Source organism: Salminus brasiliensis, chromosome 1 (assembly GCF_030463535.1).
Source record: "Salminus brasiliensis chromosome 1, fSalBra1.hap2, whole genome shotgun sequence".
NCBI lineage: Eukaryota > Metazoa > Chordata > Actinopteri > Characiformes > Bryconidae > Salminus > Salminus brasiliensis.
The window spans coordinates 38,355,136-38,367,944 of record NC_132878.1 but is presented as its reverse complement, the minus strand read 5'-3'; the positions used below and the strand labels follow the sequence as shown (position 1 = coordinate 38,367,944).

Sequence of the window (12,809 nt, the reverse complement as noted above, 5' to 3'; positions counted from 1 at the left end):
AAGCTCCGGGGCCCGCGCGAGGCACAGCAACTTAACTCAAGGTCCGGGTGCATTGTATCGGCGACGGTTCAATATGCACTCCAGGCCAGACATGAACCTCTCAACGTCCTCGTTTAGAGAGAGTTTAGGGAGGGAGGGAGGAGGAGGTGGGGGGGGGGGTTCTCTTCGCAGCAGAATCGAGCAGCATGTTGGGCTGCAAAAACAAATCATCATCGTCAACAACAACACCAGAAAAAACAACCCCAAAAGTCCAGAAGACTTCCAGCTGTAGAAGAAAAGTGGAAAGCAGTATTGCTCAGTAAAAAGAAAAAGGCGCAAAGATCAATACTCAATATTTATTCTAATATTTAGACAACTTTCACCAAAAATTATTACTTTTTACAACAGGAATGTATTTACAGACTACAAAAACAACCCTTACAAGTGCTGAACGTGTGTGTGTGTGTGTGTGAACAGGTGTTAGTAGGAACTACTCGTAGTAAGCTCTGAAGGTTGCGTTGGAACACAAAATAGGTAGTTTTTAGGTTTGCTTATTTATTTATTTGTTTGTTTGCTGTTGTTATTTGTGTGTTTTTGTCTTGCTGTTGAAAAGTTCATCGCAGCAGCAGCTGGAGGGGCTGTAGTGTCCCGCTGCAGCGCACTTGTAAAAAATGGTACGTCGTTTACGTTGCCGAGCCGTTTCTGCGAGCCGGGACAAGGTCAGAGTATCACGCCTCCCGTCGCTCCTTTGGTTTTCAGCACCATGCCGAATGGACAGCGACCACTCGCGGCTCTCTCCGGCTCTCTCCGGCTCTTCCTCCTTTTCCCTTTCTCTCTCTCTCTCTCTCTCTCTCTCTCTCTCTCTAACTTTCTAAAATATATAAAATATATATATTTGGTTTCGGCCAGACTCTCACAGACAGAACGCTGCAGAAGGAATAAACGGCAAAGAAAAGGCATTGGTCGGAAAAGCTCATTGGTCTTCTTAAGAGTCCATTAAAACGTCCTGCCAGTGAGCAACCGTTCATGATTGTACGCGACTACCCAGCCGAGCGGCTTACAGTGATTTACCGCTTTCCCCACCCCAACAGCTTTGAACCAGGTTATCTCAATAAGTAGACTTAAATACCTTAGATTAGATGTACAGTTAGTCCTTAAACTCTCCCCCTGCTCTCTGACCTCCACAACCCAAAACACATCAAGTCTCACGGCTGGGACTCAAAGCTTTCCAACAAGCTCTTAAGCACATCGTAAGATCTCTTGATCTCTTGAGGAGGCCTCCAGGTGTTTTGCAGGACCGTTGTGGACCGTCTCCCTCTTGTAAGTCTTTTTATGGTGTTTGACCTGTAGGCCAAAAGACAGTCTCTCGCATGCCAGCATGTTCCCAGCTTCTTTTTTTTCTAGCAAGTCCTGGTTGGGGATCACGCACCTCGTGCCTTGTGTGTGTGTGTGTGTGTGTGCTTTTCAGATGTCGCTGGATTTGTACATGTCGGAAAGGAGTCGTGTGATGGGGACGTTGCCGATGGTCTTTTTGAAGAACACCTCTTCGATGGTGGACGGACCGACGGAGCGCAGCGCAGGCAAGAGCAGCAGCAGCTTCCCGAAGCGGCACGGCTGAGTGGGGTACCTGAAACACAGCGATCCCAGTCAGGCAGGCACTCCCAGTAGAGTTTTCACAGAGGTGCTAATCCAATTACGTCTGCAACATAGACCCCCCCAGCCCCTCCCCTTTCTCAAACGCTTAATTTCACACTTCCACACAGGCTCGATTCAGGCATTAGGTAATCAGATAAGAAGGCCACTTTAAGAAAGTCTTGCTTGTTCCGATCTAGCTCATGCTCTTTACAAAAAAACTGTGCTTTCCAAGAAATACACCTGGGGTGGCACCACTTCCTCAGTACCACTTCTTCAAACACATGTGAACTTCAATTTAGTCATTTTCTAAGTCCCACCCGCTATTTAGGACTGCACCGTTACACTACTCTTCTCCAGTGCTGAGCGCATGAAGGCTAGCATATGTTTCCTCTGACTCACATGAAGCCAGCCAACCGCATCTAGCACTGACTGGTGGCTCCATAAAGAACCATGATTGTAATGTAGTGTACTTTATGGGACTCCCGGCCACAGATGGCTGTGGCATCACCAGGAATCTTGACCCACTTGACTTGACTTGTATCATACTAGAATATAGAGGCAGTGGTTAGCTAGCGGGGCACTTGAAAGCCAGAGGACTATTTTTAATGGGAAAGATGGATGCCCAGTACCATAAACCTTGTCCTCTAAACCAACCAAAATACTTTTTTTTTATTAAAATTCATTCTGCTAGCCACTCATCAATTTTTTTTTATTGTGGCATCAAATGGTTACTTTCTCTCTCTCTCTCTCTCTCTCTCTCTCTCTCTCTCTCTCTCTCTCTCTATCTCTTTCTCTCTCTCTCTCTCTCTCTCTCTCTATCTCTCTCTCTCTCTCTCTCTCAAGCAGCCAGCTAAATATCTGATTTAACTTCATGAGTTTATTATTTAGCCTCGTTGGCTTTAGATAGAGTGCAACACCACACAAGAGAGAAACTTTACTGACTGTTAATTTTCCTAGGACTGAATCCAGTGCAAGCATGTGATATCTCAACAGTACAACAATGGTGAGCTGCTAGCAGAAGGATTTGGCCAATTTGTTATTATTATTTATTTATTTTTAATATAACAAATGAAGCCTTTTTATCTGGTTTAAGTTTTTTTTATTATTATTATTTTAGTAGTATTGGGCACCTGCTATATTAAAGAATACACCTCTTAACAGTCAGGGCTTCCTTTAAGTTAACTAATAACAAAGTTTGGATTCTAGACTACTTACTTACTTACTTTATTTATGTATTTATCTATTTATTTATTTATAATTAGGTAAAGGAAATGTACAGTGCGCACTTCCCTCTTAGTAAAGAGTAAAGTACATGTATATCTCTAAAGCTTGTTTATGGTACACAACTGGACTTTAAGCACACTGTTGATCAAATGTACCCTTGCAGTGCTCCTCCCTCTGACAGTGCACATATAATGCATTCTTTCTTAAGAAAGATAGATGTTGTTTGTGTATCTTTGCACTTATTGGTGTTTCTTGTGTTCGTTGGGTTTGTTTATGCTGTTGGTGTTGCGGCGCAGAGTGCCGAGAGACTGCTGCGTTAGGTACCTGGTGTGGATGTAGCTGTTCAGGGTGAGCTGAGCTTCGTCCTGTAGAGCTGCGATGGCGCTGGCATTCCGGAAGCTCCTCAGCTCTGAGCCACTGTGTGTTGGAACTGCACAATTGACACAACGAATGGGCAGGTTATGTATTTGTGTGAAGGGGATTGTTCACAGTGGCTTCTACAGAGTTTAATGCCTCTACAAGGTCTCTGACAGATCGTTGTTATATGGAATGGATATTGTGTAATGACCTTGTTAAAGAAGGTTTCTGCCTACGACATGTTTCAAATTACCCCCAAAAACCACATATTTTTAGATTTACTACTATTTGTACATTATTGAATGCTAGCTGAAACTAGTTAAACACTAAAATGCTTACTTTACTTTTTACTTTGTTCAGCATCCTCACCTGCTTTAAAAGTGACTATACACTTGAGGCAGGCGAACTCTGTGGCGTCCAGCCGCAGCTGCCTGAAGCGCGTCACCACTTCCTGCAGTGCTTGGATCTCCGCCATCAGCTTGTTGAGCCTCTGAGACTCTGTGTTTTCCGCCGTCATTCCTGCATGAGCAAACATGGACAAGGTGAGGAAGGCTACCTGCGTTCCTTTAGACTATTAGTGCTGTTGGGAGTGTTGTTACGTGCACGCTGGAGCACTGGGGGTGGTGACCAGCAGGCAACTGCCAATACCTGAAACAGCCAGCAGAGTGTTGGAGTCCACGGGAATGGCCCACTGCGCTATGCCCAGTACGAACAGTTCCCTCCAGGCCTCCTCTAATAGGATCAGCTGTGAAACGGATTACAGCACTCATTAGCACTAGGATCGATTCTCTCCAGAAGCCCTACATACACTGAGTTCACTTCACACAGCATCAGTTCATACAGTACTTTCCTTAGAAATTCACAGTTACGCTGTTTGATAGTAAGCAGGCTCTGAGTGTCCTACCTGGTCAGGTAAGGGCAGGGTCGAGAAGGCAGGGACGCTCTTCGCCCATTTGATGCTCATGAAGAGCAGGCGCGCCGCTGATTCACACACCGACTCAGTGGCCACTTCATACAAATACAGAGGTGCACCACTCACTTCATGGGGGTACTGAGGAAAGAGAGGAAATAAAGAGAGGGTCAGGAATGCTGTGCCCTCAGGTAATTTAGGAGCAGTATGTCAGAAACCCTTGTTGTTCATTATTATTGTGTTCATTAAAAGATGTAAATTAGCAAAATGAAATTGTGTAAATACGCTTATTCAATTAGAAAAGGAATCTTAGAGGAGAAATCGAATGAATTTCCTGGGCCTACAACATGTGTCCTGTATTACCCCATCACAAATAAGCCTAAAAAACACTTGTAGCAATTTAATTTAATTTGAGTTGAATAAACCTAGTTCAATTATTTGTTACCTCTCATAAACAGACTGTTGTACAGTGTGATTTGCTCAGGATTCATTTGAACAAATAATCTTTACTCAGTCCAAAAATAATGGACCCTCCTTTCTTTAGCTGAACACAGTGACACTGTCCATTTCTTCATTTGTTTTGCACTTTTTTGCCATATTTTGTCTTTTTTTTCATTCTGTCAAATTTCCAGATGAACGGATCAATAGAAAAACTGACTTCCACTAAAAGCTAAGAAGGTTTTTTCCCTCCTTGTATAAAGTTGCAATTTCTAAATTAAAACTGAGGTCAAATCTTGGATTTGTTTAGCTTTGCACATGCATTCATTCACATTCATTCAGTGGATGTATTTGAGCTGAATAAAACTAGTTGGTTTTACCATATGAAGCATTTTTTGGTTCAATTAAGCAGCCCTTGTTTTATAATGTGAGGCATCTGAAAGATTTAGCGAGCAATTAGTAGCCATTTAGCAGTCTAGATGATGGTGTGTTTAAAAGAATTAAATGGTTTTATTCAAGTCAAATTAATTATTTCCTGAAAATAGGGCAAAGCAAGTTTTAGTTTATATGAATCAATGCATAATTGCTTATCAACCCAAACCCCCAACATCTGCCTTTTTCCATTTGTAGAGTCCCAAAAAATGTTTCAAAAGTTCCAACTAATGACTAAATTATATGACTAAATTAAAGCAAATTAACAGCTTTTATTCAGCTCACATAAACGCTCTGAAACAATTAATAGCAATATCATAAATATATATACAGTCTTATGCAAAGGTTCGGGTGCCTCTGGTCAAATTGTACATGTTAATTAATGTAAAAAAAAATGTAATTTAATGTAAAAAAATTAATTTAATGTAAAAACAAATATTTTTGTCATATTTTAGAGCACTAATTATTCTAATTTACTAAATTTGATTTATTGAAAAAATATTTTTAGTCGCTACAATTAAAGCATTTTTGCAATTGTACATTTTTAAAGGTGATTATGCGCAAAAATGTGCAGAACTCTCTCTGTAGGCTTTCTCACACTTCTACAGAACATGGAATTTGACCACAGGTGTCCAAACTTCAGATCGTGTATATATAAGTGTAGTAAAATATTTTTCCTTCTTCTGTAAAGTTGCAATTTATTTTTATGCAACTTTTTTCTCGATTAGCGTTGTAGGTCTGCATGCTTGGACTCACTTTAGGAGTGGGCTGAGCGAGCCCCACCATGGCCTGCTGGCGCTCGGGCGTGCTGGCCACTGTGTTAAGCTCGAGGCTGTGTGTGTCCAGCTGGCTGACCGTGGTGAAGAAGGGTGGTCCAGGGATGGAGGCGGCGGGAAACGGGGCAGACGAACCGTTCACGTCCTTGTGGCCCCTGAAGTAGAGCGCCACCTGCTTCCTGATGGTGGACGTTCTCGGACCCCGCTCGTGCTGGACGGCTGTGAGGAGGGGGAGGGGCGAGCAGAAGAGAAGGTTATAGCCCACACTGTTACTGTCCATAACCATGATTTCAAATGCAGACTGTGCGTACAGTAGTGTCGGACAACCGAGAGTCTCTTAAAATGTAAATGTGTTTTTATGGTGATTAAGAGTTTTACTAAACATCTTTACAAACAAAATAAAAAAAACATAACAGCAAAATAATAATAATAATAATAATAATAATAATAATAACAATAAAAAAACGATACAATAATGGAAGTTTTTTTGTCCTCTATAGAACGATTTCTAAAATGTATATCAATAATGTATATAGCCTACAAGAAGTCCTCCATCATAGGGAACAACTATTTAACCAGGTCAGCAACCATTTAAGCATTTAAGTGGTTCATTGAACCGCCTCGGTTCAATATAGATCCACTGCCTTTACTAAAGAACGCTTGAAGAACCCCCCTGCTAAGGATTTTAAGGATCTGCTGAGGATTAATATCTCACCAAATACTGGAGAATTCTGACTGAATATCACTGAAGAATGCTGTGATCTTATATAAGTCTAACCTTCATCACGGTCAGAAGAAAAATTGCACCTTTTCCTAAATGGAATCAAGAGCATGATTGACGCAAAGGGGTCCTGACTGTGTACAAGTCTACTACTGTCGAAATATGAGGTAAACCAGCTGGGAATAGTTGTTTATTATAGAGGGGAAAAAACAATGATGGCCACTCAAGTGAGTCTTACATTCGCTGTGTCCCAGAGAGCAAGAAGAGGAAAATAATAAAAAAAAAGAGCAAGGAGTAACTTCAGGTGAATATGGTTGAGGTCTGCTTTCCAGGATATCACTCTAGTTACAAACACACACACACACACACACACACACGTACTTACCGTCCTTATTCATATTCACTTCCAAACACTTCTTCAAGCGACAAGCACGACACTGATTCCTGTGAGTTTTATCCACAGGACAGCCGCCCTGAGAGAGTGTAAGAGAGAGAGGGAGATTATGAGAATGAAGGAGCGCCGCTAAACTCATCTTTTTCATTTAAATTTGAGAGAGAGAGAGAGAGAGAGAGAGAGAGAGAGAGAGAGAGAGACTCGGCAGGTACGGCGCAGTAATGACGGCCATTGACTCGCTCCCCTGCCGCTTGGCCAATAGTCTCATCCCCGCCTCCCTCTCCAAATCCACGCAGTCATGCCGGTGCGTTAGATTGGATTACACCTGTTCCACTAGACGGGCCAAAGGGCCCTCAAAGGCGCGGGAGGAGGCTCACTCCCACCATAATCTTTCAATTAGGCAGCGCGGCAGAGCTGTAATGTAAGCCCTGAGAGGGCCGGGCGCTCCGAGCCCGCAGACAGCCCGGAGCAACGCCATTACAGTGCTGAGCAGTGCGTGTGTGTGTGTGTGTGTGTAAGAGAGGCAGAGAGAGAGAGAGAGATACAGATAGGGAGAGAGAACACTCACCTGAGTGCCGGACTTGCAGACGTATGTCCGGTTCCTTCTGATGCTCCTCTTGAAGAAGCCGGAGCAGCCGTCGCACGCGTACACCCCGTAGTGTTTACCTGAACTGCGGTCTCCGCACACTTTACACGGGATGTCCAGAATCCGACCTTCAAAACAAGCACTCCTTATTTTAGAGGCTGAATGTGGGGCACTGACTGTGTCTCTGTATGTAGAATACAGGTAGACAGTGTGTGTGTGTGTGTGTGTGTGTGTGTGTGTGTGTGTAGAAAACATAAGCCTATAATGTGAAGTGTGGACATATTTAATTCATACGTATTAATAAGTACATATAGACCAGAAGGCAGGCCTGTCAAGTGGCCCCTACTCTCCGGTGGCCTTTCTGGCCGGCCATTAGCGGGATAAACAGTCCCTTTGGAATCCACGAGCCAAGACCCAAAAGGACCGGGTTCAAGACCCCCAGAAGCTCAGAAACAGCACCTGATTAATACGAATGAGCAGCTGAACCGGAGTGAGGTTTGGACAGCACCATACCACCATTTGGACAGGTCTTCATGACCTGACCGACTCCTCACTGTAAACTTCAGGCTAGTATTGAAGTACTCGCGCTCGCGCTCGCCTGCGCGCAGTCTTTAACAGGTGTGTGTCTGCGGGAATGCGCGCGCGCGCGCGGTAAAACAATGTCGTCCGGGCGCGCGCACAATGGCCACATTAGGGAAAGTGTTAACTTAATGATTTCCCCCCATTGAGCCTCGTCTGACTGGACCGATCTGGACAAGCTGCCAGTACAACCCCCCTGCCGCCCCCCACCCCACCCTCCATCGCACAGCTCCCCTCCCCCTTCCTCCCCCCCATACACACACCCCCGGCTCATAATGAAGCTCGACAGCTGCTTTCTTCGTCGCATGTATGGCCCCGCGGATTAGGGAGTGACACGGCGGAGAGCAGAATGCGCACCAGCGCCTCAAATGAAGTGTATGCAAATTAGGTCGGAGTAAATGAAAACTGTGATTTCTCTCTCTCTCTCACTCACTCTCTGTCTCCCTCTCTCTCTCTCTCTCCCTCTCTCTCTCTCTTACGTGTGCGTATAAAACTTTCTCCCCCTCCTCCTTCTGCGTCTAAATCCGTTAATGGCGCTGTATTCGCATGTAGATGGGGGAGTGGTGCGGAGGAGCGGCCGTGTAATTACTGACATATGTCCACCTGCTCATTGATTTCCCAGTGACCCGTCAAAAACGGTAGCATGGGAATTCGGATATGGCTCGGTGAGGGCCGAGCGTCACAACAATGAGGGCAGTGGCAGGGCGGTCTGATGTCAAACTGCAGCCAAATGATCGCTCGTTGGAAACTACTTTGGCAGCATTTAGACGCGTCTTCTCCTCGCTCGAGCTTCTGTGAACGAGTGGCAAATAAGAAAAATGTCAAAAGTGTGATGCGCTTTATCTTTTAGGCCATGTTCTTATTGCATCCCTATGTAGATCCACTGTATGTTTCATTGTCGTTTGGACACATGAAGACACAGGGGCACTGTCACTGTGTAAAGGTTAAAAGTACAGTTAAGAAAGAAAAAAGTAAGAAAATAGGAAAATGTTTGCGACACAAAACAAACAAAAAAACAACAATTCTAATTTATAAAAATTGTTCCAGACATTTGAGGGATAAGTGCTATTTGGACTCCTTGCGGATTTAATTTCAAATCCGACATCGTAAGAAAATTAATCAAACGCAAATATTTGTTTCATTTGTGTTTTTTTTTTTGTTTTCGTTCTGTCCATTTTATTTGTAGCAGGAGTAAACAATTTCTAAAAGTTATCCACCCGCCGCCCTCCAAAAAAGATACATGTCACAATAATTAATAATGAATTAATTAATAAATGAATAGATAAAGAGTGTTTTCTGAAATTAGGCCGATCGCATGTTTTACTGCTGCTAAAGCTGGGCTGTACACTTGAGCTCCACTCCATCGCACACCTCTGTTTTTATTATTTACAGTGTAAAATGATCGTGAAAGAGGGGGCGCGGAGTGCGTTATAACCGTGTGTTATAACTCACTCTGTACCGTTTTATCCTCCGTGTGTGTCCCACCCCGAAGCCCCCTGTGCGCTCTGATTGGGGGCATGTGGCAAATTTCATTACTGTAATCAGCTTCAGGCCTACAGACTCCTAACTCATTCTAGGTGGAGCCGGGGCCACTCTCAGGACCACGGAAACAGAGTGTCGCTTTGAAACATATAAAATAAAATAAAATAATAATAATAATAATAATAATAATAATAATAATAATAATAATAGTGATGTTATTGTTATCCTGTTTTAAAAGGAGGGGTTATATGAAGGCGCTGATCGAGATGTTCAGTGTCTAAACTTCTGAGAGACGTTCAGGGCGCGGTAAAGCGAGCTGAGTGTTGATGAGGCGCTGGTGCAGATTATATTAAAAAATAAATAAATTTTTTCAAATTTAAAATGTAAAATAATTTCAGTTTAATTCACTCAGAGGTTGTTGTGGGGTTTTCTCTAAATAAGAGATTTTTAATGGTTGATTTTTTTTTTTATTCAGAAAACTTAACTTCTGCCGTCTATTAGGTACAAAACCCGGGTAGAGCACTGCCTCTGTTAATTACTTTATTATTACATTTAGATGTGTTTATATTATACATCTAAATGTAATAATACATATAATATAATATATATATATATATAGTCTCGTAAAACCTAGTGTCTCCAAAACAGCAACTATACAGGAGAAGAAAGATAATTCTTCATTTTTAATGGATGTCAACAACAACAACAGCAAAACCGCAAAAACATTTTTTTTGCGTGACAAACGACGAAATGCATGTGTAGATCTGTTTTTTTTTTTTTTAAATGCTGAATAAAATCATATCTGTACTGTATTTATAAAGATGGTCAATCATCCGTATTTTGCTCTTCATTTTTCCAAAAAATAATTTTAACACGCGCTGATCGTTGCCTAGATTTGAATGGATTACCTGGAGAACACGCAGATCCCGAAGAAGACAAAAATACAGCTCGGTAGAACTTTTTAAAAATATGGTTATATGAGCTGAATCTGAATCTGGAGTGATGTTAGACACAGCACACGCTTTACTACATGATGAAGAATGAACAGGTGAAAGTGCGCGTCTCTGAGCATCTCTGTGTAAAAACAACACCTCAGTCGACAACATATTAAACACCTCCACTGAGGAATTAAAAGAAAGGTGGTGGTGGATTTACACGATTACAATATGTCAGGAGGTGAAGATGTCTCGTGAATCACTCTCGTTTAACAACCTATGGTCACCTCCTGAGACAGAACAGCCAGCTTTAACTCATTAAGATAAAACTAGATTTTCTTTACCAGTGAAGCTCAGTGCAAAACCTGAGTGTTCGCCTACAGTTTACAGTGTCACATGACCTCCTTGATTCTTCAGACTGATCGGATTCAATGACAGTAATAAATCATTGATAGTGAACCGGTGCGGTACGTGGTGTAGGAGTGGCGCGTTACTCACTGGACTTGACGTTTAAAATATCCAAACAGCCACTTGTTGAGCTGGCAGCTTTACTCATCTTGGGCTCCTCTTCCAGTCCGACCGAGGTAAGGAAAAGTCAGCAGAGGCTTTTTAATCAGTTCAAAGTTCAGTCGAAGCGGTCCGGACAGGTGGCGCTGATGGTGGTGGTGCTGGTGGTGGCGACGGCGGGTTGTTCCGGCTGTTGACGCGGCGTGTGTGTGCTGAGTGTCCAGCGTGTCTCCCCGGAGTCCAGCGTGGATGACTTTTTTGTGCCGAGCTGCCCTGAGGCTGACTGATGTGGACCGGTCAGTCCCGCAGTCCACACACACACACACACACGCGCGCGCGCGCGCACACGCACACACAAGTGGTGGGGAGTGACTTACACGGGATGACCCCCGGGCAGTCAAAGTTGCAGCAGTAGAGTGAGCTCGCGGTAAATGTGGCCCAAAACGAAAAAAAACACACACACACACACCCTACACACACACACACACATACACAGAGGGAGATAAACCCAGCCGGTCACAGCGAGAGGAAGACTAAACAGCAACAACAGCAGCAGCAGCAGCAGCAGCAGCAGCAGCAGCAGGAGAGGGGAGAAAGCTCAGAACGGAGAAACGCGGGCAGCCCCGGAGCCTCGCTGACTTTGTGATGTGCGCCGTCAGATTAAAGCCTTCGGGAATATGCATGAGAAGTATTTGAGGAGGAAGCAGGAGGGAGAGGAGGAGGAGAAGGAGGAGAGGCCCAACTTCCCTTTTTGCCCACTTAGCTTTTTTCCCCTGCCTTCTTCTACTCCAAGTTGGCGCATGACGTCACCTGCCAGGGGTGGGCAGGGGGTGTAGAGGGACTTACAGAGTGACGTTTCCAAAGGCTCGCAGGGAGAGTGAGAGAGAGGGAGAGAGAAAGAGAGAGGGAGAGGGGAACGGCACAGGCTAACCCACCGCTGTTCTGAGGGACTGATTAGCCAGGGATAGCCGGGCTGTTTAACACCAGCATATCGTCATTTTCTTTTTAATTTTTTATTTTTTTTTGTTTTTGTAATTTCCATCCATTTATTTGATAGCACTTTTTTCAGTTCTGTATTTTATTATTTTTAATTTATTTGTATGCTTTTCGATCTATTTTATTTTTATACGCATTTTATTTTTTAATAATCGTTGTGTTTTGTTCTTATTTATTATTACATGTATTATTATTCTAGTTATTACACGTGTTTTATTATTATTATTATTATTATTATTATTATTATTTAGTTTTTTTATTATCGGACATTTACCTCACGTTTAGTCTACAGGTAATGCGGCTTCAGCTGTGTGACTGCACTGTAACTGTAATCAACGTTACAGAGACTCGGAGCGCGCGCACCTGTTGATCCCGCGCGCTGCAGGGAATCCAGCTGCGCTTCAGCTCTGCTCCTCTCTCCACTCCCTCTGTTCACTCTGTGGAGTGTGGCGGTCCTCTGCTTTCCACTGTTGTTTATCTAGGACTCGCTAAATACTAGCTGTGTCTCCCTGCTCCCAGTCTCCCATCTCTCAGTCTGCCTTAAAGCCGCGAAGTGTAACGAAGTGACGTCGGCTTTTATTCACATGACTGTATAAAAATATATATATATTTTAAATATATATATATATATACAGTTTTGCACTTTATCAAAAAAAAAAAACTGAGTGCTGACATCGTGCGCGCGCGTGTGTGTGTGTGTGTGTGTGTGTGTCTGCGCGCGCCGGGGACCCCGCAGTGCTGCACCTCCGCGCTGTAATGACGGTCATTCCCACGGTGGGCCGGGGGGTCTCGGGGCTCGCGCGCTGACCGGGGCCAGCCGGTCACAGAGCCGTAGCTAATCGAGATTAGTCATTCTCA

The 12,809-nt window shown here is 43.6% G+C and overlaps 1 protein-coding gene across 1 annotated transcript; it reads right to left on the bottom strand.

The window, feature by feature from the left end:
* Nucleotides 1–369: 369 nt before the first annotated feature.
* nr2e1 (nuclear receptor subfamily 2, group E, member 1) lies at nt 370–11,643 on the bottom strand. The gene is made up of 9 exons (XM_072695875.1): nt 10,947–11,643; nt 7,435–7,580; nt 6,858–6,945; nt 5,732–5,970; nt 4,100–4,246; nt 3,844–3,940; nt 3,565–3,714; nt 3,163–3,268; nt 370–1,606 (listed from the first exon to the last, which is right to left on the bottom strand). The coding sequence occupies exons 1-9, from the start codon at nt 11,002–11,004 to the stop codon at nt 1,444–1,446; spliced, it is 1,194 nt and encodes a 397-aa protein (XP_072551976.1). The 5' UTR covers nt 11,005–11,643; the 3' UTR covers nt 370–1,443.
* Nucleotides 11,644–12,809: the final 1,166 nt, after the last annotated feature.

Coding starts and splice junctions, on each gene's coding strand:
- nr2e1 (XM_072695875.1), bottom strand. CDS start 11,004: ATGAGTAAAGCTGCCAGCTCAACAAGTGGCTGTTTGGATATTTTAAAC. Junction 3,269..3,564: donor TATAGTCACTTTTAAAGCAG/GTGAGGATGCTG, acceptor TCAATTGTGCAG/TTCCAACACACAGTGGCTCA. Junction 1,607..3,162: donor AACAGCTACATCCACACCAG/GTACCTAACGCA, acceptor GCTGTGTTTCAG/GTACCCCACTCAGCCGTGCC.